General features: G+C 43.0%; 3 protein-coding genes across 6 annotated transcripts in view; 1 reads left to right on the plus strand and 2 right to left on the minus strand.

The window, feature by feature from the left end:
* Nucleotides 1-14,231, minus strand: qrsl1 (glutaminyl-tRNA amidotransferase subunit QRSL1). The gene is made up of 11 exons (XM_056589995.1): nucleotides 13,638-14,231; nucleotides 13,212-13,371; nucleotides 13,000-13,098; nucleotides 12,794-12,890; nucleotides 12,475-12,639; nucleotides 10,682-10,857; nucleotides 9,669-9,781; nucleotides 9,069-9,261; nucleotides 8,630-8,747; nucleotides 7,767-7,972; nucleotides 1-1,269 (listed from the first exon to the last, which is right to left on the minus strand). Exons 1-11 carry the CDS (start codon nucleotides 13,659-13,661, stop codon nucleotides 1,100-1,102), a joined length of 1,521 nt encoding a protein of 506 aa, XP_056445970.1. The 5' UTR covers nucleotides 13,662-14,231; the 3' UTR covers nucleotides 1-1,099.
* rtn4ip1 (reticulon 4 interacting protein 1) lies at nucleotides 13,083-23,666 on the plus strand. 2 transcript variants are annotated; one of them, XM_056589996.1, is made up of 9 exons: nucleotides 13,083-14,370; nucleotides 15,137-15,288; nucleotides 15,951-16,019; nucleotides 16,258-16,382; nucleotides 16,619-16,667; nucleotides 16,830-16,966; nucleotides 19,566-19,749; nucleotides 22,525-22,617; nucleotides 23,252-23,666. In XM_056589996.1, exons 1-9 carry the CDS (start codon nucleotides 14,091-14,093, stop codon nucleotides 23,384-23,386), a joined length of 1,224 nt encoding a protein of 407 aa, XP_056445971.1. In that variant the 5' UTR covers nucleotides 13,083-14,090; the 3' UTR covers nucleotides 23,387-23,666. The 2 variants fall into 2 exon arrangements, with proteins under 2 accessions (XP_056445971.1, XP_056445972.1); XM_056589997.1 differs by lacking the exon at nucleotides 13,083-14,370 and adding an exon at nucleotides 14,379-14,954.
* A 297-nt stretch (nucleotides 23,667-23,963) lies between these two features.
* The window catches only part of crybg1a (crystallin beta-gamma domain containing 1a), a 43,122-nt gene continuing 41,284 nt past the window's right edge, over nucleotides 23,964-25,801 (minus strand). For all 3 annotated transcript variants that reach the window (XM_056591298.1, XM_056591300.1, XM_056591299.1), the window contains 2 exons: nucleotides 25,225-25,387; nucleotides 23,964-24,826 (listed from right to left, as the gene is read on the minus strand). In XM_056591298.1, the coding sequence (XP_056447273.1) occupies nucleotides 24,738-24,826; nucleotides 25,225-25,387 (252 nt within the window). In that variant the 3' untranslated portion in view covers nucleotides 23,964-24,737. The remainder of the gene's footprint in view (nucleotides 24,827-25,224; nucleotides 25,388-25,801) is intronic.

The following is a 25,801-nucleotide window of genomic DNA, read 5'->3' on the forward strand; positions in this document are numbered from 1 at the left end:
TATCAGTGATTGCAAACAATGTTTGGAAGTGGAACAGGAGGGTACAGTGCTAATCCACACGTCCAGAGAGAATGTCAAGGGCAACTAGAGCATGGTTGTTCTGTGTGTGTTCTCTGTATAGAGGGTGGGATGGTTATCTATGCTGAACGTAAATCTTTACCGGGTAGCCTCAGATTGTGAGGAGGACAGCTCTAGCGGTAACCATATACCTGAATTGTTGTTAAAATTTGTTAAGGAACTGTAAAGCCTACAACTGAAAGAAGAAGGGTGTTGGAAAGGATCAGGTAAATTAAGCATGGCTCATGAATTCAAAATAACTATTTCAAACATCGTAAATTGTGTTGTGAAGGTTTTTTGTTGCATGGCAACAATTTTAAATATGCTTAACGCTTTCTCATCCACACACACTTTTAATAATTCATTAAACACGTTTACTTTGGGCTTCATGGGCTATAAAGGCATCTTGGCATATGGACTATAGGCAGCAGAATGTAATGTCTTCAGTGTGGCTCTCCTGAGAAGAGAGGCATGGATCCCTCTCATGGATACTGGCTACAACTACATGTGAATACATTTAAAAGCTTTTAACAAACCTTGGGTTATATTTATTAGCTGAATCTATCTTATGGAATACTTTGAATTTGAAAATCCAACAAATAAAGGTTAAACAGAATAAAGGCAGTGTATGTAGAATATTCTCAGTGTAATGTCCCATTAATGTGGAAATTGTGTTATTTAAATAAATATTCTGCTTAGAATGAACCGTTTAAACTCATACTTATTAAAACCTCAATCTTAAATACCACATAAAAATACCAAGGCCAAAAGAAAGTTTATTTAAGACAAGTGGTGCCTCATGATCGACCATGGAACAGTTGCTCAGTGGAAAAGATAATATCAAACACATTCCAACCACCTAATAATAATAAAGGACCTTCCCAGTTAACCTATAAAAAATAAAATAAATAAATAGCATACCCTCAACAGGAACACATTATCTGCAAAATACTCTGCAATGGAAGGTAATCATTTACACAATCACAAAGCCATGTGATTTGCAGTTAATTTTTCACACTGATGTCTGCTCAATGGCACTTTTTCATTTGTTGGGGACCTCATAGTTGGAAATTGAGGGAAACCCCACTCTTTGCTCGATCCAGTGTGCGACACTCAGCAACATTCCGTCTTGGAAGGCGGGACCTATGAGCTGTAAGCCAATTGGAAGACCTCTGCTTGATAAAGCTGTTGGCACAGAAACAGCAGGTAGACCTTTTTTTGGGGGGGAGAAAGAGATAAGAGTGAACAGTCGAAAAAAAAGATTCAGGAACAGTGACTTAACTTGACTTAACAAGGTTAAATATTATCTTGGTTTCCACAGAAATAACAAGTAGCTGAAAAGTAACCACAGAGATGCTATAAAAACACAGCTGTCCGCTCCTCCGACTCCACACAACACAGTTTACACTTTTTAATGGTTCTTTTAGCACACTCATGGTTCAGCCTTTAGTCTTTCCTTTACTCTCATGAAGTCAATAATACTAAGTGAGGGCTATGAATTAGGGATGTCCCGATCCGATCCACGGCATCGGTCTGATATTGGCCCGTTACGCTGGATCGGATTGGGGAGGTGGTAAGAAATATGATCCGATCCGCGCAGCGTGTCACGTGATAACCACAGTAATTCGTCAATTAGGCGCATGCACATGAGAGCTATCTGTTGGAAAACCATGTCAGCAATGTGGCTGTATTTCAACCTTAAAGGCCGTGTTGCAGGGTTTATTTTCCAACGAATATTTGCAATTTGCTTGCTGGTGTTTAAGATTTAAACTGTTATTTATTGTATTTAATGTTGTTATGTATCACAAAATGGAATGTAATACGAAAAAGTAGGTACTATTTTAGCGGTTTGCTATTCATTCTCCTTTCCCCTCCTTTTTTCAGAATGCATTGCATGACGTCACGTTGGGGAGACACGGACCAAAGCCGCATTGAGACCCTTGAGAGTAGAGACTAGTAAGAGAGTGTTCAGCAGATTATACAGATACATAGATATTATCTTTAGTTAGTATATGCTTCACGTGAACCTCCTAAAATGGCACAACCTCCTTGATTGGTTCGCTATCTCGGGATTTTGGGCAATATCCCATGATTGACATCTCAAACTCGATATTGCAAAACGTCAACAAATAAACCTTCGGTCTCGGCGGCTATTCCCCACTATTCACTTCGCCTTCGCGAATAATTGTTGACTAATAGCCTAGATAGATAAATAGCCTAGTCAAGTCTTTATTAATACCAAACTACACGTTGGAATTCATTTAGGTGATTCGGCTCACACAGTATAGCCTACAAGACCACACAGAACAAGGGAGGCAACAAGTCTGACTGGACATACACAAAATACATCACATTAAAACTAGACCCATGTGTTGATAGATAGATAGATAGATAGATAGATAGATAGATAGATAGATAGATAGATAGATAGATAGACAGATAGACAGATAGAAAGATAATTAAATATGTTCTATTATTTGCCTTGCGGAGCCAGCCAATCCTGCGTATGCAAATTAGCCATGTGCGCCTAACACAAGAAAGACTAATGTTGAGAAGTCATACTAAAAACGGATAGCAAGCGAAAGCCGAACCAGACTTCATCAATCACATACTTTGGGTCCATTCTAACTTATGGTAAGAGGCTAGTCTTTAAATCTTTGCAGTGACTGAATGTTGATGATAAAACTGATTGTTTTGCATAAGATGAGTGTGCGACTGTGCATGTGTCCTTTTCAGCTTCGGCATACTGCATGGTTATGAAGGCCTTGTGGTTAGTTGTGGTCTTAGTGAAGCAGCCTAGCCTTGGAGTTGGATAAGTTGGAGTGATTGTGTAGTATGGTGGTGCGAGAGTGAGAGAGAGCACACCCGCCGTGGTGATGTTTGGCTTGTTGTGGGCTGTCTGTCAGCATCCGCCGGGTTGGATGGTTTGCTGTCTGGTCGTATTTGCGGTAGATTGATGGTTAAATAATGTCACACCATGATCGGTTATTCAAGATTCAAGATTCAAGATTCAAAAAGCTTTATTGTCTAGTATGTTGCCATACTAGAAAATTGTCTTTTGACTGAAGGCTTGGAGGTGTGTGTGTGTGTGTGTGTGTGTGTGTGTGTGTTATTTGTGTGAGTTCTTTGAGGAATGAGTGTTCTGTGTGTGTATAGCTATGGGGATGAATGATTTTTTGTAGATAGCTTTCCTGGCCAAAGGCATTCTGAATCTTCTGCCAGAAGGAAGTAGATCAAAACAAGGATGGAGTGGGTGGGAGGGATCTAAGAGGATGGAGTTGGTCTTCCTTCCCACTGCCTGGATATACAGATCCTCCAGCGCTTTCTGGTGTATTCCTATTAGCTTGCTTGCTTGCTTAGTTAATCTATTAAGTCTGCTTTTGCTTGCGTTTGTGAGGAAGCCGTACCAGGATGTAATGTTGCAAGTGATGATGGATTCCACCAGAGATTGGTAGGCAGTTGACAAAATGTCTTTGCTGACATTGAAGGTGTCTAGTTTCCTCAGGAGATACATACGTTGTTGTCCCTTCTTGTAAACCCCATCTGCATGCTGGCTAAAGGACAGACGTTGGTCGATCTCTGTGCCAAGGTATTTGAACTTCACCACCTGTTCAACCACTTGTCCTTCCAGGGTCAAAGGTGAGGAAAGTGGATGTGGGGTGTTGGATGCCCTCCTCCTATGGCAACACAGTTCTTTGGTTTTGCTGATGTTCAACTGCAGTGAGCTTTCTTTGAACCACAGGGCCATTTCAGTGATATATTGGGTGTACTTGGACAGGGTGCTTTGATCTGTCAGTTTGGCCACCAAGGCCAGATCATCTGCATATTTAAATAGCTTGAGTCCACTGATGTTGCATGTGATCTCATTGGTGTATATTGAGAACAAGATGGGAGACAAGACACAACCCTGTGGGACTCCAGTGTTAAGGATGATGTTGGACGATGTTACACCCTGGACCTTTACATGCTGGGGTCTGTCCTTTAAAAACTCCTTGATCCAATGTGTCAGTGCTGGGTTGACCTGAAGCTGCTGAAGGCGATGCAGGAGTGTGTTGATGTTAACTGTATTAAATGCTGACGAGAAGTCCATGAATAAGACCCTGACCAAGGAGTTCTGGGAGTCCAGGTGCTTTGTGATGGTATCCAGTAGATGTAATGTAGCGTCCTCCACACCTCGTTTTGGCTTGTAGGCAAACTGCAGTGGATCCAGATTCTCACCGATGGTGGTGGTGAGCTCTCCTGCAACAACTCTCTCCATGCATTTGCACAGGATAGAGGTGAGTGCCACTGGTCTGAAGTCGTTCAGAGCTTTAGCCCGGGGCTTTTTGGGAACAGGGATGATGGTGGTCTCCTTCCACGCCCTGGGAACAAAACTGGCATCTAGGAAGAGCTGAAACATTTCCGTCATTACACCGCCCAGCTGACTTGCACACTCCTTCAGTATTCTGCCCTTCAGCCCATCTGGTCCAGGAGCTTTGGAGGAATGGAGATGGGAAAAGATGGATATAACCCGCTTCTCTTCTATGCAGATAGATTCTGGGGGGTATAGGAGAGTGACCATTTCCTCCATAGAGTCAGTGTTGTTGAATCTGGCATAGAAGGTGTTGAGTTCTTCAGCAAAGGCAGCAGGGTCTGGGCATGGTACTGCAGCAGTGTTCTTATTCCTGCCCATCATGGTGTTTAGGCTCCTCCATGCATGCCTTATATCTCCACTGATGAACTTCTCCTCCATTTTGTTTTTGTAGTTGAGCTTGGCCAGCTTGGTCTTCTGCTTTAGCTCCTTTTTCAGCTCTTTAACTCTCTGCTGGTCACCCTGGATGAATGCAAACTTTTTTAAATTGAGACAGTTCTTAAGGTCTTTGGTTATCCATGGCTTATTGTTTGCAAAGATCTTAATTTGTTTGGTAGGAATAACACTATCAGCACAGAATGTGACGTAAGAGCATATGGTATCGTACAACAGGTTAAGGTCACCATTGCATTCCCTGAAGAATTCTTCCCAATCTGTCAGCTCAAAACATCCTTTCAGTCTTTGAATGGAGCCTACCTCCCATGCCATGATGGTTTGGGCCTGTACTTTTTGGGTCTTCAATTTTTGTCTGTACTTAGGCAGTAGTAGTATTACATTATGATCTGAGGACCCAAGGGCAGGGCAGGGTTTGGATACATATGCACCCGGGATGTTTCCAAAACATAAATCTAGCGTTCTATTCAGCCCTGTTGGCGTTGTTACATACTGTTCTAACTGTGGGAGAAGTGCGGTGACGTCACATGTGTTGAAATCTCCCATCAGAAACACGGGCTGGTCAGATGCCCTGGAGACGGCATTGTCATAACATTCTAAAATGCGCTCTGCTGCCAGCGCGTTGTCAGGGCCAGGGACATAAACAAGAATTACTGTTATTAATTGAAATTCACGGGGAAGATAGTGGGGACGAAATGACACAGACAAGATTTCGTAGTGTCGTGAGCAGTGCATCTCACGAACTGTGAAGTTCGTTGCCCATCTTACAACCATGCAAAGACCACCTCCGACTGATTTCCCCGTTACTTCTTTGTCCCGGTCAAAGCGTATGAATGTAAAGCCATCCAAGCACACTGTAATGTCCTCAGTTAACCACGTTTCAGTGAAACAGAATAAACTTGTACTCCGATAATCTAAATCAAGTTTAACAAGTGCCGCAAGTTCATCCATCTTATTACGTAGCGATCGCACATTTGCCAGAGTGAAAGCAGGTAGTGGTAGTTTACTTCCCCGTCTCCTGATCCTGTTCCTGATCCCTCCTCTCGATCCTCTTTTCCTCCTTCTCTTCTTTATAAGCCGGTGTGTTGGTATGAGATCCAGCTGTTCTGGTGACAAATCAACTGTTTTGCAAGCATATCGCAGCTCCAGAAGGTCCGCTCTGGTGTAGGTGCGTCTCGATGCCATTTGATGCGCGGTGACCCCAGCAGAGAAACTATCTTCATATTCCGTCGTGGATTGATGTTTTAAATCAAACGATGCAGAACTCTCACTATCCATACTTCACACACGTATTGCACCAGTCTAACTGGACAAAACTTGAAAAAAAATTCGCTATATAATGTTTAAAAAAGCCTTCAATCACGAGTCGCTCAACAGAGGAGCGCCCCGCGTCGTTGCCACAACAACGAATATGTTATATGTTATACTTGCAGGCACTCATTTGCAAGTGCACTGATTGCTGTCCGGTAGGCTAAGTTAGCCCATAGCTAGCATTATGCCTTCTATTTCTAGATATTCTGACTAAGTTGTCGCTGTCACTAGATATAACTGACAGTAAAAATAAATAAAAGTGTTGTTATTGTATGCACTGCTGTTCATTGACTAGCTCCAGCGCTCGTTGCTGCGTTGCTACATGATAGCAACTCTCCACTCATTCTCCTCTGACCATGCATTTAATTGGCTTTGACCTCAGTTCTCGGCAATTCCTCATTCGCCCTCTCACGTCAGACAGGTTCGAAATGATACTGCTGTGGGCCATCATACATGTTATTTGTGGTTCTTGCCACCTCTTAGACGCCAGATAGTACTAGGCTGAGGCTACCTCCCACCACGTCTCCCCAACGTGACGTCATCGCCGAATGGCGTTAGAAAACACCCGTTACACTATTTTGGAGACATTTTATAAATGATACACATATTTTGAGTGCTTTATGTACCCATTAATCAAAACTTCCGGTTAACCTGCACGTAGGCCTTTAAAGAAGATAAAAGTGCAACAGCCAGGGCTGTTGCACGGCTCTCCTTGGCTGTTGCTGAGGAGAGGAGCAATCATGCGCCGTCACGTCAAACGCACCTCGGCTAGAGCGGATCACAGCTGTTTTGGTAGCCACAAGCTTGGCGATCATAAAAGCTAACTGAATGAATATTATAAATCAGGCGTTTGTGTGTGGGGACCCCCATTTATATAGCTAGAGGCTAGGATGTTCTCGCGGTAGAAGCTAAATGCTAGCGTAAACAATATTTTTCAAGTCATGAAGCATATATGTAGCAAAATTGAAATGTCAATGCAATTATGTCCATTAAGTCATCACATCATGCAAGTGAATATTCATTATGCAATTTAATAATGTAATTTGAAAATACGTCATTCAAAGTGTATTTTAATATGCAAAGTGACAATGAAATCCTCAATTCAAGTTGAAAAAAGTTAAACAATAAAAATAGAATAACATTTTGTTGCATTTGAGTGCCTTTATTCAAATGGATTGCAATGCACTTTGCCACGCTCCGTGTGTTGCAAAATTCTAATGAAATTTCAATCCGCAAAAAGGTTTTGCAAAATATTTTGCAAAGCGTATCAGCGAATCGCGGTGGGCGGGAACTAACTCTTATTGACATGGGCAAAGTGGTTATTATTATTATTATTATTATTATTATTATTTGTTCAAGATTAAAACAAAGCATTGGATAGATATCGGTATGGCAGCTAGCCTAAGCTATGTTATCGGTATCGGAAGTGAAAAAGTGGTATCAGGACATCCCTGGGCTACCATGAATAGAACGGGTGACCTTTATTTTAGCTAATGACTAACGGGGTCAATTTAAATAGAAATGAAACTGTATTAGGATGGTTTAGGATGAACAGCACTGCTCTACGTATGTTTGTTCACATAGATAAGTGCATAAGCATGCACACATTTGCTTTTACATTAGCGTGTGCCCCCATGCGGGGTCCGGCCTGTACCTGCTAGGTTTGCGGGCTGCGTGAAGACGTCCTCCTGGGTAGAGCGTGTGCGGTTGTCCTCCTGGATGAAGTGGGAGTAGCTGGCGGCGTCGCTCAGGGTGGTGGGCGTCAGGAGCACATCCACGCCCGCGCTGAACGCGTGTTCGAAGTCCTCGGCGATGAGCCGACGCACCTGCTGCGCCTTCCGAAAGTAGCGCTCGTAGTTCCTGAGGAGGTTTATTTGTTACGTTAGTTCCTGTCGAACGCTTCTGATTTGTTTGGGGGCTTTTTCGATTATTTTCTTTTGCTTGTCGTCAAATATTCTCTGCAAGGACACATCTACACTACCTTTCAAAAGTTTTGGGTCACCCAGACATTTGTGTTTTCCATGAAAACTCACACTTTTATTCCACAGTTTTCAGCTGTGCTAACATAATTACATGATGGTTTTCTATTTTTTTATTATTAACTAAACAATGTACCATTAGAACACAGAACGTGAACGTTGACGTTGAACGTGAACGTTGCTGGAAATTGGCCTCTGTACACCAATATAGATATTCCATAAAAAATCTGTTACCAGCAAGAATAGTCATCTACCAAATTAACAATGTCTAGACTGTATTTCTGATTAATTTAATGTTATCTTCATTGAATAAAATAATGCTTTTCTTAAAATATAAGGACATTTCTAAGTGACCCCAAACTTTTGAATGTAAGTGTATGTCCGAGAAAGAGGAAATAACCACAAATGATGCTGATTATTTTGTGGGGTCCTCCAAGTTACCCCTGAGGTCAGAGCTCTTTTGACACTTAAACCCTCAACTTTGTCACTTGACAGGGTTAAATAGGGTAGAGACCAAAAGGGTAAAAACCAGGCGCACTGTTGGAGCAGGAAGAAGTTTCCAGACAGGATCCTCCCTCGCACCACGGCGTTGAAGCCCTCGTGGCGGCTGGCGGCGTACATGGCGTCCGTCGAGCTGTCCTCAGTGCTACGGTGCCCTAACGGGGACACGAGAGGAAATCACATGATCGTCATATTACCTTCTTCTGCAGACAAAAAAAAGGACAGACAGGTCAGTCTTCTGGTTAGGGAGTTTGACCCCAGCCTAAAGGTTTAGAGTTCCAATCCTAATGCCTGCAGCTTACCTGTAGGGTACCTTACTAAATGAACTAGAGAAAAGAGTATCTTAATAAAAAAACATAAACAGGCAAGGCTTAGATAGCGACATTTCACTCCTTAACATTGTACTGTAAATGTTTTAAATATAAAAAGGAAAAAATATGTCAAAGCAAAAAAAAAGAAAACATCAGGTCTTGTACCATACTCGAGGCCGTCGAAGCGTGCCATGTTGGACGCCACCTCGGCACAGCACAGCACGTAGTAGCAGACGATTGAGTGCTGGGTGTGGGGGAGCGAGACCTCTCTCACCCGGGCCCCAGCTCCCTCCAGCAGGTCGGCGAGGCGGCTCCACTGGGCCAGGGTCTCCTGTGACAGACCCGGAGCGTGGTACTCCTGGGAAACACCAGAGAGAGTTATGGTTGAGGCCCAGAACACTGGTGCTAACCCACGATTCTGTGTATCCACTTTTGTATCGGGTCAGTGGGAGCAATGCATGTCTTTTTTTCTTTCTTCACAGAATAGTTTAGGTTGCATCCCGTAGTATTTTTTTTTAAAATATCAAATGATTTGAAAACAATTCACGTAGATGATTCCTGATTTTCCAGTTACCGTATTCTAAACTCATACCGCAGAGGCAATCTTCCAGAATGAGAACATCCTGGCATGAACATAACCTCAATAAATAAGGTGACGCAGTATATGAGAGACAACCTCAACATCCTTTTCGACATGCGTGTGACATTTACCAACAGTAAATTCGATTTTTCTCTTAAAGTCGGTCAGAATTAGAAGAAGGTAACCTTTGGGATGCCCACACAGAGGTTGCAGACGTCGAAGTCTTCAGAAAACCCTGCATGTGACGTGGGGCTCTGCACCGTTGTGGAGTCCTTAAGGTCACGGCCCTGGAGGACCTCTGTGACACAACAACACCAGCTAACGTAGTTAAACACACCTTGATTTGCCTGTTGATGAAACGAAGTTCGTCATTTGCATAAGGGGAATGACATAAAACTTTGAAAGAAATGCACTTTTCATAGGCATACAAGGCAGTCGATGGAACTGCCCCTGCCTACCTCCAAGCATTGGTAAAGCCACACACCCCAGCTCGATCCCTCCGCTCAACTACCTCAGCTGGACGTCTGGTACCGGCATCGCTAAGAGCTAGCAAAGCCCGATCAGCAAAGTCACAACTTTTTTCGGTTTTGGGACCTCAGTGGTGGAACAAGCTCCCTGCCGTTCTCAGGATCGCAGAGTCGCTCACTATCTTCCGAAAAAGACTCAAGACTCACCTGTTAAGAGTCCACCTCGACTCTGCATAGCCACCCTCCCCCTTCTGGCCACCATTGTACATTGTATTGTGTATTATAGTACTTAACTGTGTAGCAACTGCAGTAGCTGCTATCATTGCTGTAACATGGGGAATTGGTTAGCCTAGCGATTGTTGTACTTGCACTTGGTTCTATGAACATCCCTACTGTACCGACAGCGATATATTGTTGCACTTCTTATGACAAATGTACTTATTGTAAGTCGCTTTGGATAAAAGCGTCTGCTAAATGCCCTAAATGTAAATGTCATAGCATTATCCTCTCTCGACGATTGTAAACATGTGGATTTAATGATTTTCCTTATATCTGTCGGTAGCTGGGCAGGAATCAAGGCATACTGATATTGGCAACCAGTACCTCTGTTTTTGGTCTCTGGTGCCGTCTCCCTCCAGAACTGCTGTAACATAGTAGGACTGACGGATCTAAGGTTAAGACACAGCAAAAAGTACTACAAAACAAAAAGTAAACAAGGGTAAGCCTCCTACCAAGAACGATGGCTGCGTCGCTGGTGCTCCGGGTCACGATGCCCGGGACGTCCATGGAGTTGACCAGGGGGATGAGACCGTGGCGGGACAGCAGGCCGTAGGTGGGCTTGAGGGCCACGGCTCCACAAAGAGCCCCTGGGTTACGGGTGGAGCCGCCAGTATCAGAGCCCAGAGCTCTGCCGGAAGACATCCAAAGCAGGCATGTATTAAGGTTACGCTGTCGTGGAGAATTCAAAGCTCAAACAAAAGCACTGAACTTCATACCTCGGAATGGACAACTGGCACATATTGGAAATATGATGCATTTCCAGGCAAAATTGTATAAGAATAACTAGAGTCAAAGAATAAGGGCAATTGATCTTCATTATTTTCATAATTTTATGAAAACATCTGAATATTATATAACCCAGGCGCGCGCCGTTCATATGGGCAGGTGGGGCAGCGAACTCCCTGCAAAAGCATGCTCCCAAAAAAAGTTCCTCAGTAAATCATTGCCCCAGTTTATTTTTAATAATGTGATTGTCACATTAACTATCTATAGTTTCTGTAGGCTTTTCAACAATTTTTGGTCTGTTGACATCAGATTTTGGATGATGTTGGCGATTCTAGTTGAGTTTATCGTGTCATGCGATGTTGGGGCAGGGCAGCTCAGTGACCTTGTCCCTCCGTATGTTTCTCGCATAACCCTGCAGGCTGCAATAAGAATTGCAATCCGCACTATAAGACGCCCGTATGGTCGTAAAGTAGTCGGCCCCATGGTCATATTCTAGGACTGTTGTTGTTTTAACTCGAATTATTCCGCCAGCATCTTTCATCTTTCCGCAGACATGGCGAGTGGTGTTGCACCTGCGGTAAACACTGTTGAGTCTCTGCTAAAAAAAACATTTGAAAGGTTAAAATTTGACCAAACTGGATATTCGTATTAACCAACAAACGAAGCATAGAGGGAAAACGTACAACAGAACTGTCTCCCGAGAATGGTACGAGAAGAGAAAATGGCTATGTGGTTGCTCAAAAAGAAGCACCGTTTTTTGATGCAAAACATTTAAATTGTATACCTGATTCAAACAGAGCTGCTATTGAGAAACAGAATTGTTAGTGAGAAATTTGCACACATGAGATCGTAGGGCCAAGTTCCTGTATAAATGATCGAAGTTATGATATCTTGATTGTTGACTTCTGATAAGCTATGTCTGTTTGTTTGATGTTAACAAATGCGTTCTGTATAGGCCTGCCTATCTAGGTTTTATCTCTACTTTGCATTCATTTATATGCAATGCACTTGCTAAGCCTTGCTTAGCAAAAAGCCTTGCTTTGAAAAAAGACATTCAGATATTCGGGTGGAATTGTTAAGGGATTGTAGCCTATTAATTAATTTTTTTCAGCAGGTATTTGTATGTTATTCAGCTGAGTGTAACAATGAAATAGGGAGGAATAACTTCCCTATAATGTTGACATTTTCCTTTTAAATTTTTGACTTTGCAGAACTAGTTGATGTTTCCATTGCACATAGGCTATTCTAATTATCCCGACATCATACGACGAGTGTTGCGGATGGCACTTCAAAAGCGCGCAGTAACATTAGGCTATTCGTTTATTCTTAATTCTGACTCACAATTAGTTTAGTGAACAAGGTTAATGTAGCTCAAAATATACATGTTAAAAATATATATAAATTGTGGAAGTGGTCATACGCCAGTCATTTCTGCCCCACCGAAATGAAGGGGCACCGCACGCTATAACGATATAACCTTTAAAATGGCTTCTTAAACCAAACTGGGAGCAAGTCTTACAGGAAGCTGGTTAGTGAGGTGACAGCTGCACCACTTCCTCCTGAGCTTCCTCCTGTGATCACCCACTCAGAGTCATCCTCCGCTCCTCCTGACTGCTCTCTGTAGGGAGCAGCATAGCTCCAGGGGTTCCTGACTGGACCGAACACCCCGTCAGTGCTGCCTGATCTGGAGAGAATGGGCAACATTTTGGTCCCGATGCAGCCAGAGTTTCACAACACAACACAGACTTCCTAGACTAGTTGCTGCAGAAGCTATATTAATAAATGTGACTTTAAGTTAATAGAATACGACAAGTGACGGTGTATGACTTTAGTCCTACCCCATTGCAAACTCATCCATATTTGTCTTCCCCACAAGAACAGCTCCCTGATCAAGAAGTTTCTGGACCACTGTAGCATTATATGGCGGGAGGAAGTCTATGGTACAAGTAAGGCAGCGAGTTAATCCTCAATGAAGCATTTTATTCACATTTGAGCAAGGATATTTGAGTGTTTTTGATATATAGCCGAAACATTACTATGGCACCTTTGAGCATCCTTGAAGCGCATGTGGTCCTGATATTCTCTGTGCAGAAGTTGTCTTTGACAGCAAACGGTATTCCATCTAGAATACCTTTGGGAGAACCTGAAAAAAGACACCATATGAATAGTCACCAGATGAATAGTTTAGTTAGATAGTAGTTTAGATCTGACTTTTTGGACAGTTAAAGTCAGATCTGTCCACACCTTGGTACACACCTTGAAGCAGTCGACTCTCTGCCTCCTCTGCCTGTTTCAGTGCCAGCTCCTCCGTCACGGTGATGTATGCATTCAAATGCTGAGTTTTCTTAATGCGTTTCAGACATTTTCGACACAGTTCTAATGGGGAGATCTTCCCCTCCCTTAGAGCCAAGGACACCTGATAAAACCGTGAAATCAACAGACATCGTTTTCATTCTGTTTAACGGTAGTTTATTTTATTTATTACCATTTTATTTGAGAAAAGGTTGGCAGCGGACTACAGCTTAATGAAAGTGAGGCTTAAACTTGCAGGTTTGGTTGTCAGTCAATGCAGGTGATAGGCTCCCAAACCCATTAGGTAACTACATGATTATATGATCAATGTATCGAGCCAAACTAAACACTGTCAAGTTATATCTTATTACATGCAACAAGGGCACTAACCTCTTTTATGGTGAGACTGAGCATATTGCCACAATATTTCAAAACCCAGCGTTTTCCAGGCAACCTTTCGGAAAATGTGAAGATCAGATGGAGGGCGCCATGTTTGTTTCTGTTTGTAAACCCTGCTCTGTGATTGGGTAGCGGTTGAGGAATCGGAGTTCTGATTGGTTCGTGACGAAATGTCAGCTCAACTCAGGAAGCGGCACCTTTACTCTGGAGTCCTTTAGTCTTTTTTGGGATAACGTTACTGGAATATCAGGTCGCATGTCAGAATGAATAGGCATGTATGTATTGCGTACATGCAGATTCGTTTCTAATACAGATTCGCATTGACCTTAGATGTAGCCCTATCTAGTGTTACGTCATCTCCTGTAACATTGGGATCGCTACCGTGCAAGGAACAAACCCTCTGTTAACTCTTAAACAAGATACAATACTGAAAGTTGTGTCACGATGAATGCTGCAAAACAGATAATGTGCAATAGATGGTTTCATCTGGTTAAACAATATAATGCGAGCTCAATGGTATTTAGCCATGGATGTCACAAAAGACCTTTCAGTACTTCACGCAGCCGAATGACAGTAATGCCTGCTTGGGTGATTGACACATACGGCGGTAATGATGTCCTGCGATTCACCCGAAACGCAAGCTTCCCTATTCTAAACTACCCCAATGAGGTCATCGTACAAGTGCACGCGGCAGGACTCAATCCGATTGATGTTAGTATGAGAGGTGAGTAACCTGTGATGGATGGTAAAATAGGGTCGAGGGAAGACTTGTTCATGACATTGTTCATGAACAGTTGATGACTCTCAGTTGATGCCCTTCATTAACGGTAGTTGATGCATGTCTTGATGCATCCTATTTTTCATCTGAACTCAAACACATTGACACAACACTTCCGTAAAGATCTGGACAGAAATTGGCAGATTCGGAGTTTGCGGTTCCGTATTGCACTTTGCAGATGGTCTCTTAGATCGCGGCTGAAAGCCGGCAGCTCATAGAAGCCAAATGCACCGTTCGCTAAAGATGGATGAAACAATGGTTGGTGCTGCTGGTTCTATAGGTTACTACGTTTAGCTAGAGGTGTCAATTGTTTCGCAACGATGTTTCACTGACACAACGGCCTTCCCGCACCATAACGAAAGACGAACGAACGAACGAACAAAGCAGCTGTTTCAATATTGAGGTTGCCTTAGACAAAAGTTTGACAAATATGTGTCATAAAACCACTACGTTTGAGCTGATGAATGCACAGAAGATGGTTTCATGCGTATACCACTAAAGTCACTGAAAATATAGCCTACTACTACTAAGTAAGTCCTACTACTCTGTGTCCTATGTATGATCCTAGAATCAAACAGCCCATAACTTAATTAGTTTTCTTTAATTTTGATCTGAATGTAGTCTTTGGGTCACTTGACCTCTCTGTCTAAAAGCCTTGGGGGTGAGAAAAAATAAGAAACAATCATTATTGCTATGTTCTTTTTATTGGCAGGTGGTTATGGAGCCTCCAGTCTCTCCATGAAGAGAGACCCTCTGAACCTCAACCAGAAGGGCAGTGAGTTCCCCCTGGTCCTGGGCAGGGACGTGTCCGGCGTGGTCATGGAGTGTGGGCTGGATGTGAAGTACTTCAAAGAGGGGGACGAGGTGAAGAGGGGGGGGGGTCCGAATAGGGATGTTGTTTCAAATTGCTGCTCTGTATTAATCATAACATATATCAGCCAAACAGTATTAGTGGTGGTAGGTTGCGCGTTTCACTCACTAACAGCTGACTGTTAAACTAAAAATAATAGCTGATGATTATCAATATCGACTACCAAAGTGCATATTTTTTAACTATATATGCAATTCCTGCCGAGACTATAATAATTGATGCTGAATTATCTCACAGTCCTACTATTTGGTGTTAGGTTGCTTGTTAACAAGTCCCTCCATTTCATTCCAGTGAAAAAATGACACTGTATTTCTTTAATAGGTTAGGACGTTTTTACAGGTTAGGAATGGCCAGTGTATTTTGTATCTACTGGTCCTTAATATTTACATTTATGAAAATATTTGTTGAACATGTAACCCAATGTTGACGAAGTCACATTGGGACTTTTGTTTCCTATCTATAATCTTTGTTTATTAATCATAGCAGCTTTGACATTTCCTTCCCCATCGCCATGTAAATATTGTTCAGGGAAATGTGCAATCAATCAATGTAACCTCTGTTGCAATGTATCGGAACGCAAAATGCCTTGGCAAGAAGAGGAACTGATAATCTAGAGCGTCACACATTAATAAGTTCTGTGTTGTGTATCCTTCAGGTGTGGGCTGCCATCCCACCATGGAAACAGGGCAGCTTAGCTGAATTTGTGTGCTTGAGTGCTAATGAGGTATTGTTTGACTCTTTAACTCTCTCAGATTTTATGAATCCATATCATTCATTCAAAAGTCGTAGCCTTAAACACCTTTTTATTAAGAAGCATATGTATATTTTTGTTAATCTCCAGCCATTGTATACAGTTTTCTTATTTTGTGACCTACCTCTACTCAGTGACCCTTTTTATATGCATTAGCAACCATTAAAATACAAGAAGAACAGCCTCAAATATGGTTACCGTTGTCTCACAGGTATCCCTTAAGCCAAAGTCACTGAGTCATTCAGCCGCAGCGGCGCTGCCTTATGTGGCCGCGACGGCCTGGTCGGCGCTGGTCAACACGTGCGGACTCACGCTGGAGAACTCTGCTGAAAAACGGTAGGAGGACATAGACACACATGGGCTTCTGTCTCTTTGATCCAACAGTTGTGTGAATGGGCCATAATCAACACCCTTTGATGTCCACAGGTTAGATTATAAACAATTCTGAAAAGGACAAATGAGTTTAATAGAAAAAAAAAATACTTAGATATGCTTTAAAGTAGAATTGGTTTTCATTTTTTCTTTATTAAAAGTCATCTTCTCCATTTTTTTTTTTATTTGTACACGCACAGGATTCTGATTCTGGGAGGATCTGGAGGCGTTGGAACATTCGCCATACAGGTAATTCTGAGGGCCGCTGCGAGCCAGCCGCAACAATCTACAATGAGCAATTGGCGGTTGCCATTAGTTCCCTCAATGGGTTTATTTATGAACTATATCGAAAATGAAGGGACTTTATGAAGGAAGAGTCAACACTAGACACTTTTCCTGTGTAATTGCCAGATGCTGAAAGCGTGGGGAGGGCACGTGACGGTGACATGCTCCAAGGACGCAGAGCGTTTGGTCAGGGGCCTAGGGGCCGACCATGTGGTCGACTACAGTGCTGGTCCCGTGGAGCTCGCTCTCGGCACACTGGAGAAGTAAGCAACCCACGCTTGCATGTACACTTTCAACACATGAGTTGGAGAGGAAGTTTGTCAGAGGAAGTCGCCCTTCTTTGTGGTTACGCAGTAGGAATTGGGTGTTTCTTTTTATTGATGTAGTACGGTGTCGTTTTGTATCCAAACCACAGACGTATGCATGCCATCAGGGATATGTTATGAGGCATTTATTGTCGTAGTATATCAAGTCTTTCTTTCTTTTCAGAAAAGCTTTATTGGCATGAGAAATATATATTATATATATACACCTATCTCCCTCTGTCTCTCTGTGTCTCTGTCTCTCTCTCTCTCTCTCTCTCTCTCTCTCTGTCTCTCTCTCTGTGTCTCTGTATCTCTGTGTCTCTCTCTCTGTGTCTCTGTCTCTCTCTCTCTCTCTGTGTCTCTGCCTCTGTGTCTCTGTCTCTCTCTGTGTCTCTCTCTCTGTGTCTCAGTCTCTCTCTCTCTGTGTCTCTGCCTCTGTGTCTCTGCCTCTGTGTCTCTGCCTCTCTCTGTCTCTCTCTCTCTGTCTCTCTGTGTCTCTGCCTCTGTGTCTCTGCCTCTGTCTCTCTGTGTCTCTGTCTCACTGTCTCTCTCTCTCTCTCCTTGTGTCTATCCTAACCATACCCTTTTATGAGGGGCCGTATGGGACATTATTCAGAATAAGCATGCACATACACATATGAAACCAAACTCATTCACATACTATACTGAAAAACTCGCACACATACAAGTGAAAAGCTTTTACATACACAACTGAAACACTCTCACACAAACAACTGAAAAATTATACGCTCACATACACAACTGAAAAGCTCGCATAAAACCTAGTGAAACCTTTTACATGGACTACTGAAATGCTTTCACACATACTGGTAAAATGTTCTCATAAACACAGCTGAAAAATGTTCTCTCACACACATATGAAACCATTCACATACTATACTGAAAACCTCACACATACACAAGTGAAAGCTTTTACATACACAACTGAAACACCTTCACTCAAACAACTGAAAAGCTCTCGTAACAACTAGTGAAACCTTTTACATGAACTACTAAAATGCTTTCACACATACTAGTAAAATGTGCTCATACACACAGCTACTGATAACCTCGAGACATGTTACTCTAGATTCTGAGTATAGGCGCAGCCTTTTAAGTGTCGGCCCCATTGTCCTTTAAATAGCTGAAGAAAAGCTGTTTATTGGAAGCAGAAGTCCGCCGGCGCCCGACTACGTTATATCTGCGAAATGCGGACGTCGTTGAGGCACGCCGCACGCGGACGTAATTGAGGCCCACGCTGTTGGGCGGGGATTACACATTTTTCAGTGCTACGGCGATTATTGTCGATTATTTGTCTGAATTGCGCGCTTTTTCTTTTCAACCACTTTCCGTTTCAACTGAAACGCCTTCCATTTTCACTGAAATCCTCACACAGATGTGTGAAATACTTTCACATACGTCTCGAGGTTTTCAGTAGCTGTGTATATGAGCACATTTTACTAGTATGTGTGAAAGCATTTTAGTAGTTGATGTAAAAGGTTTCACCAGTTGTTACGAGAGCTTTTCAGTTGTTTGAGTGAAGATGTTTCAGTTGTGTATGTAAAAGCTTTCACTTGTGTATGTGTGAGGTTTTCAGTATAGTATGTGAATGGTTTCATGTGTGTGTGTGAGAGTGTACACATTTCAGTGTAAACGGAAGGCATTTCAGTGTAAACGGAAGGCGTTTCAGTGAAAACGGAAGGCGTTTCAGTGAAAACGGAAGGCGTTTCAGTGAAAACGGAAGACATTTCAGTGAAAACGGAAGGTGGTTGAAAAGAAAAAGCGCGCAATTCAGACAAATAATCGACAATAATCGCCGTAGCACTGAAAAATGTGTAATCCCCGCCCAACAGCGTGGGCCTCAATTACGTCCGCTTGCGGCGTGCCTCAACGACGTCCGCATTTCGCAGATATAACGTAGTCGGGCGCCGGCGGACATTCTGCTCCCAATAAACAGCTTTTCTTCAGCTATTTAAAGGACAATGGGGCCGACACTTAAAAGGCTGCGCCTATACTCATAATCTAGTTACATGTCTCGAGGTTTTCAGTAGCTGTGTGTATGAGCACATTTTACTAGTATGTGTGAAAGCATTTTAGTAGTTCATGTAAAAGGTTTCACTAGTTGTTACGAGAGCTTTTCAGTTGTTTGAGTGAAGGTGTTTCAGTTGTGTATGTAAAAGCTTTCACTTGTGTATGTGTGAGGTTTTCAGTATAGTATGTGAATGGTTTCATATGTGTGTGAGAGAACATTTTTCAGCTGTGTTTATGAGAACATTTTACCAGTATGTGTGAAAGCATTTCAGTAGTCCATGTAAAAGGTTTCACTAGGTTGTATGCAAGCTTTTCAGTTGTGTATGCGAGCGTATCATTTTTCAGTTGTTTGTGTGAGAGTGTTTCAGTTGTGTATGTAAAAGCTTTTCACTTGTATGTGTGCAAGTTTTTCAGTATAGTATGTGAATGAGTTTGGTTTCATATGTGTATGTGCATGCTTATTCTGAATAATGTCCCATACGGCCCCTCATACCCTTTCCTCGCCCGCCCGCTCCGTCTCTTCCAGGTTCGACGTGATCCTGGACAATGTGGGCGGTGACACGGAGAGCTGGGCCCTGGGCCTGCTGAAGCCCTGGTCCGGGGCCAAGTACGTGACACTGGTCACTCCCTTCCTCCAGAACACCGACCTGCTGGGCGTCGCCGACGGCATGATGCAGACCGGCATCACCGTGGCCTCCAAGGCCCTCAAGGTAATGCCACCGCCCTGCAGGGAGGGATCAGTGGGCTGGGTAGGTTGTCGGTCAGACGGTCGCTCTACCACTGGGCATGCCAACAATGTCATAAGATTAGTGATTAATTGGAACCGAAACTCCCCACAAAAAAACAGCACATGGCCACAGAACTGACTCAAAGATGCTGACCTCCGCGTTTCAACGCCTTACCTGCTAATTTGAGGCTTTCTTGCTGTTGAGGTCGGTTTCACTGTCTGAGAAAAGACAACTTGTTTTTGTCCACAGCTCTTTAAAAAGTTCTGCATAGGTAGACAAGTGCACGGGGAAGAAATTATAAACAATAATGTCGGTTAAAATAGCAAACATAAGTTGTAGGGCAATATTAATTATAAGAAAATCCAAATTCCTTTTTCCTTTTAATGTGATGATTAATGGCAAATTATGTGCCATTCATGCAATTGTCCATACAGTTGTGGTTTGGGAACTTCACTGATGCAAGAGTATCGCTTCGGAATGAGATTGTTCCTTTTGATTACATCTCGTTATCTTGTTCCCCTGTGGTTGGTCATGACTGCCCAACTTTGTACTTCATATGTCTGCATGTCTGCGTTTCCAGGAAACTGACTGAGGCAATTAGTTTCGGTCGAGCACAGAATTATTTCTTACATGTTCATGAACAGTTCTTGTTTTCTGTGACAGGAGCGGTACGCTATGATTAGGTACATTCATGTAGACAACCGGGTGTAACGGTACACTGAAGTCACGGTTCGGTTCATACCTCGGTTCAGACCTCACGGTTCGATACAAATTCGGTATAATAAAGGGAAAACAAAAAACAAAAATGCAGAAGGGAATTCTTTTTTATATTGTGCATGTCTCAGGTTGTACCAGCTAGTGTCATACAGTCTCTCCCCTGATCTAGCTGCAACAGCCTGAACTGTGTAATCTAAGATGTAAACAATAAGTAGCCCACTTCTACAGACTCCATCCTTAACTTGTAAACAAAATAAGACAATCAGTTATAAAACTGAAAATGCAACATGTCTTATTTATGAAAGTTCAAAGTACACAGAATTAGTGCATTTCCACCGGAGGGTGTGAATCGGTTTGGTGTGTCTTGGTGGAGTAGTGAAGGTGCGGTTTGGCGCAGCTCCGTTACGGCGCGCATATCCACCGCAGGCAGTACCCTCACGCCTTGTTCACACTACATGCGTCCATCAACGGATGACTGAGGGCGTGTCTGTCGTATAGGCCCTCGAGTATGGCTGCAGTATGCGTCTATGTAGACGCATACTGCAGCCAATCAAATCGCTTCCCGCTACATTTGCGATATGTGGATATAAATACAAGAGATGACAAATCATTCCACATTTCTTTAAAAAAAAGATAACGGCCATATTTTTCCTGCTTCTTCCTGTATGTTATTGCATGCATCATTACACCCCTAGTAAAAAATATAAGCACAGTTCACATTGCTTCCGAGTTTATGGGTTCTATGCAAAGTTTAATTTACATAAACTCCAAATAATGGCGCACTCATTGCCATAACACCTTGGCGTGTGGCAGCTGAGCAAAGGTTTTTGGCTTAACTGGCTATTCTAAGTGCCCATGACAACAGCGCCTCCCTGAGTGCCGCCGAGGCAGTGACCCCCTTCTGTGTGAGGTATTTTATCACTTTCAGTGTGTATTGCCTTTTTTTGTTGTTGAGTGCAATGTTCATGTTAAGCTGCGTATTTATGCTAATAAGGAACCGAGAACCAGATGAATTGCTAAAGATAGAATGTGGAATCTACCTAATTTGTGTGTTGTGTGTTGTGTGTGTGTGTGTGTGTGTTCCCCTAGTGTGTGTCTGTCCAAGGCAGACAAGTTCCCGCAATGATGATTGTCAATTTGGTGTTTCGAGCCTAACCGGAAGAGATGTAATTCTTCCTTGAGATGTCATATTAAGTCGCAAGCGGGCCGCGATGTTGCCATGACATTTAGAAATCGTCCTGTATTTAATGGGTTACAATATTGATGTATATATATTATGTAGGGGTTGATTATAACTCGTGAATAATATTGTATTATTCATTCTAATCATAATAATTTTTACAATTCATATAGGCCTATTATATTTATGCACGTCTTGAGCCATCAGCTGGGTTGGTCTTGGCCGTTTCTAGTTGACATTGCAGTACGGAACACAGCCGCTTCGCTGCCCTGACGCTTGAGTTGCATTGCATGCAAAAACTCACCCTTGCAGCAATGTAGTGCAGAGCTCTGCAGTCAACACCAACCACAGTGGAGCAAGAGGACAGGATGTAAACGGATTCAACAATCTCATAGTGAAGTTTTACTCTTTATCTGGGAATTCCCCAAAATAGACACACGATGGCCCATAAATCATCACATTAAAGGACTAGGAATTTTGCAAAGTAATTAATAAAAAACTATTTTTCCAATTGCATCATGATGTAGTTTCGGACGACATGCACACCGCACTGTAATGCTGCAATCAAAAGAAGAGTCTTCAATTGATACTAACTAATAATCATTAACTGGGGTTATATCGGGTCACGATTTGAATGTTGGATGAGAAATGTTGTGTGCTCACCCGTGACTGGCTTTAGGTATCAATATTTTACTGTGGAAAGAGGAAAGAGAAGGAGGAACCAAACTTGTTTACACTCGGTTGCATGGGCGTGCGTGCATGTGTGTGTGTGTGTGTGTGTGAATGCGTGCGTGCGATGTACACCTTTTGAAATGGGGTAAGAATGCTGAAGACAGTTTTCTGTCCGTCTGTTAACACAGCACCTGTGTAAAGGAGTGCACTACAGATGGGGCTTCTTCATACCCAACGGTGCCGCTCTGGATGACATCAGTGAAATGGTGGACGCCGGAAAGGTAGGCTACCAGGACGCAGGCTAAAAACTCTTGAGAAAAGAAGCTCACAAAGCGCTTCACAAGCATAAATACAATCCCGGCCATGCTTAATAAGAGGGCATAAATGGAAGAGAAGGAAGCCCGGGGAATCTATACAACTATTCTACTTCATTGAGAGAAAGCATGAGGACGTCTGCAACTAAAATAAACCATCAAGTGTGGCCTCTGCCTGTGATCCTCAGCTTCCTGTGTTCTCACGCTTGCTCGACTTTAACTTCCTTTTAGGTAATTTCTTTTTTCATTTTACCCATTTTTGCATCAAATGGGTGCGTCTTTGTGTCATAGACACAAAGACGTTTGAAAAACATCAACACATGCCCCTACTCTATAGACTTTTTTATATTCTACATACATACATGCATACATATTTATCCTCAGAAATCCCCATATCCGCAACATGATGCGGTGGATCGAAAGAATTCAAGACTTTAGATCATTACAACCCGACTCAGAGTCTCGACCTTCTGACCAGAGTTTGATATTAAGTGTTTTTTTCCGTCCTTGTATCACTGGCATCATCTCAGCATGGCTTCTAGTTCTAAGTGTCTCTTCACACCTCTTTCTCACCCACGTTCCTCCCTTCTTCCGGCCCCAGATCCGGGCGGTGGTGGAGGCGGAGTTCCCCTTCTCCCAGGTCCCCCAGGCCTTCCAGAAGGTGGAGGAGGGCCACGCCCGGGGCAAGACCGTGGTCCAGGTCACCGGGGGAGGGGGGGACCACGCGGGGCGCTGACACACCCAGCAGGATAACCGCGGACCGCGGGGGCCCCTTCAGGGACGGAGTTGCCATGGCGATGTGCAGCGCTCTCGGTTTCCCTTCAAGAGTTTTAGCAGTGGTCGGGTGCGGACGGTGAACGTGTCGTGTGTGAATGACTGTTGATTGGCTTTGGCTGATGCAAATGTTGGTTCAAGTGGGAGAAAAAGTGCTCACTTCCTCTTTGGAGTTTTGTAGTGGCTTTGTGAATGTAAATAATATTAAATGGTATCAAAAGGATTCATAGTCTTGACTGATTACTAGAATTTGTGTGTGTGTGTGTGTGTGTGTGTGTGTGTGTGTGTGTGTGTGTGTGTGTGTGTGTGTGTGTGTGTGTGTGTGTGTGTGTGTGTGTGTGTCCCTTATTGTCAGCAATAAGACTTGATTTGGCCAAGTAACCTTCATATATGAACCTTGGTTGTTGAATGAGAACAAATTTCTGGCTTGACATCTTAACCAAAATGTAAAAGGGGTCATCCAGACAGACTTCCCCTTATTGGTTGCACTCTGACACTTTCTGGAGACCTGAAAACTGAAGATTATCCAGGAAACTATGAGAGATTGGAAAAATATTAGGCCATAGCATTCCTTTTTAATTTGAAAACCTTCAAAACATAGACTTCGGAAATGTAAGGAAGACCAAATCTTTATTCCTACGTAACAGGCATTCACATATTTACATTCAGTAGTAGGCATCAGTGCAGCGGTACTGCATTGATATAATCTATACACATGATTAACGCAGTACCACTCAATATATGATCTAAACCTGCCACATTGAAACATGTTCAAACTGTACAATCAATCAAGTTTGATCTGCAGCCATTGAAAAATAGGAAAGAAAACATTATTTGGGGGTCATACATAGAACTTTCACACTAATGTCTCAAACACACAATTTGGAATCAAATACAATTTCTGGCAGAGAGGATAGGTACAGCATCAACACAGGTCTGAATTGGAGAGGATCTGGTCAATAAAAATGTGCAATTACTTTGACTTTTATCATAGACCTATCTCTTTGCATTTTATTGTTCATAAAAAAAAATGTTTAAAGTAAAGCTGAAAGAATGTTAAAAGTACCAAGATATTGCAGAGAGAGAGATTTAGTAGCGAAAACCATGAACTTAAAATTCATATTTCTGGTTCACTCAGAGTTGAAACCCAGTCCCCCTGGCGGAGCTGCATCACAGAGCACAGTCCCCCTGGTGGAGCAGCATCCTAGAGCGTAGTCCCCCTGGCGGAGCTACAGTGGCCAGTGCTGAAGTCTCTGAGAAAGCTTGTTTCTGTGGTTCCCTGGGCGTTGTCGTTCTTAAGGTGTGCATTGGAGTTATAGAATTTCCACTGACCATCTTTGGCTCAATTTCCTCTCATTGAATGTGTTGAGGATCACATGGTTCTTGTCATATTGTTGGCCACCTGAAAGATAAATGGAAAGAAGTAAAATATTTATGTCTGTACTGTTAAACATATTTGTCATGTTCTTGTTTTTTAGTTTCCAGTGATACATTTATTAGCCAGTTGGGGGAGCTACTGCAATACAGTTCACATAAGCTACAGGCCACAGAACCAATGAGCTGAAGACATCATTTGTCATTTAGTCAGCATTATCAGATAAAGTTGTGTTCTTTACAAATCAAACAATCGTCTTGTTATTCCGGATAAATCACTTACGACAACACATTTTTGTCTCTGACTGAAATGTATATAATATAATATATGTAATATATCCCACTAAGAATCACAGAATGCTGTCTGTATAACAAAGAAAAAAGGAAACCAAAGCCAATTTGATTGAACAGCCAATAGATGCTGACCTTTGACCTCCATGACCAGCTCTGGCTTCAGGTGGCACCGCACCAGGCCGTCGTGGGTGAGGTCCCACAGCTGGTTGTCCTTGCCGCGCTCGGCCGACACAGACAGACGGCTGCCTGCCATCAGCATGCTGCCGGTGGTCTCCAGACAGCAGTCCTCCAGCAGCTGCACAGGAGAGCCCACACAGTACTAGCATTACCCTTTACTATAGAGCCACCAGCTGCACAGGGGAGCCCACACAGTGCTAACATTACCCTTTACTATAGAGCTACCAGCTGCACAGGAGAGCCCACACAGTACTAGCATTACCCTTTATTATAGAGACACCAGCTGCACAGGAGAGCCCACACAGTACTAACATTACCCTTTACTATAGAGCCACCAGCTGCACAGGAGAGCCCACACAGTACTAACATTACCCTTTACTATAGAGCCACCAGCTGCACAGGAGAGCCCACACAGTACTAGCATTACCCTTTACTATAGAGCTACCAGCTGCACAGGAGAGCCCACACAGTACTAGCATTACCCTTTACTATAGAGCCACCAGCTGCACAGGAGAGCCCACACAGTACTAAC

This window comes from Gadus chalcogrammus, chromosome 5 (assembly GCF_026213295.1).
Source record: "Gadus chalcogrammus isolate NIFS_2021 chromosome 5, NIFS_Gcha_1.0, whole genome shotgun sequence".
Classification (NCBI taxonomy): Eukaryota; Metazoa; Chordata; class Actinopteri; order Gadiformes; family Gadidae; genus Gadus; species Gadus chalcogrammus.

Excerpts from the sequence above, each read along its gene's own strand:
- qrsl1 (XM_056589995.1), bottom strand. The coding sequence starts at position 13,661 with ATGCTCAGTCTCACCATAAAAGAG. Across the intron at positions 13,372-13,637 it reads TCAGTCTCACCATAAAAGAG|GTGTCCTTGGCTCTAAGGGA; the intron begins GTTAGTGCCCTT and ends CGGTTTTATCAG. Across the intron at positions 7,973-8,629 it reads AACTTCTTCCTGCTCCAACA|GAACTACGAGCGCTACTTTC; the intron begins GTGCGCCTGGTT and ends AAACCTCCTCAG.
- rtn4ip1 (XM_056589996.1), top strand. The coding sequence starts at position 14,091 with ATGAATGCTGCAAAACAGATAATGTGCAATAGATGGTTTCATCTGGTT. Across the intron at positions 16,668-16,829 it reads TTGGAACATTCGCCATACAG|ATGCTGAAAGCGTGGGGAGG; the intron begins GTAATTCTGAGG and ends TGTAATTGCCAG. Across the intron at positions 16,967-19,565 it reads GCTCTCGGCACACTGGAGAA|GTTCGACGTGATCCTGGACA; the intron begins GTAAGCAACCCA and ends CGTCTCTTCCAG.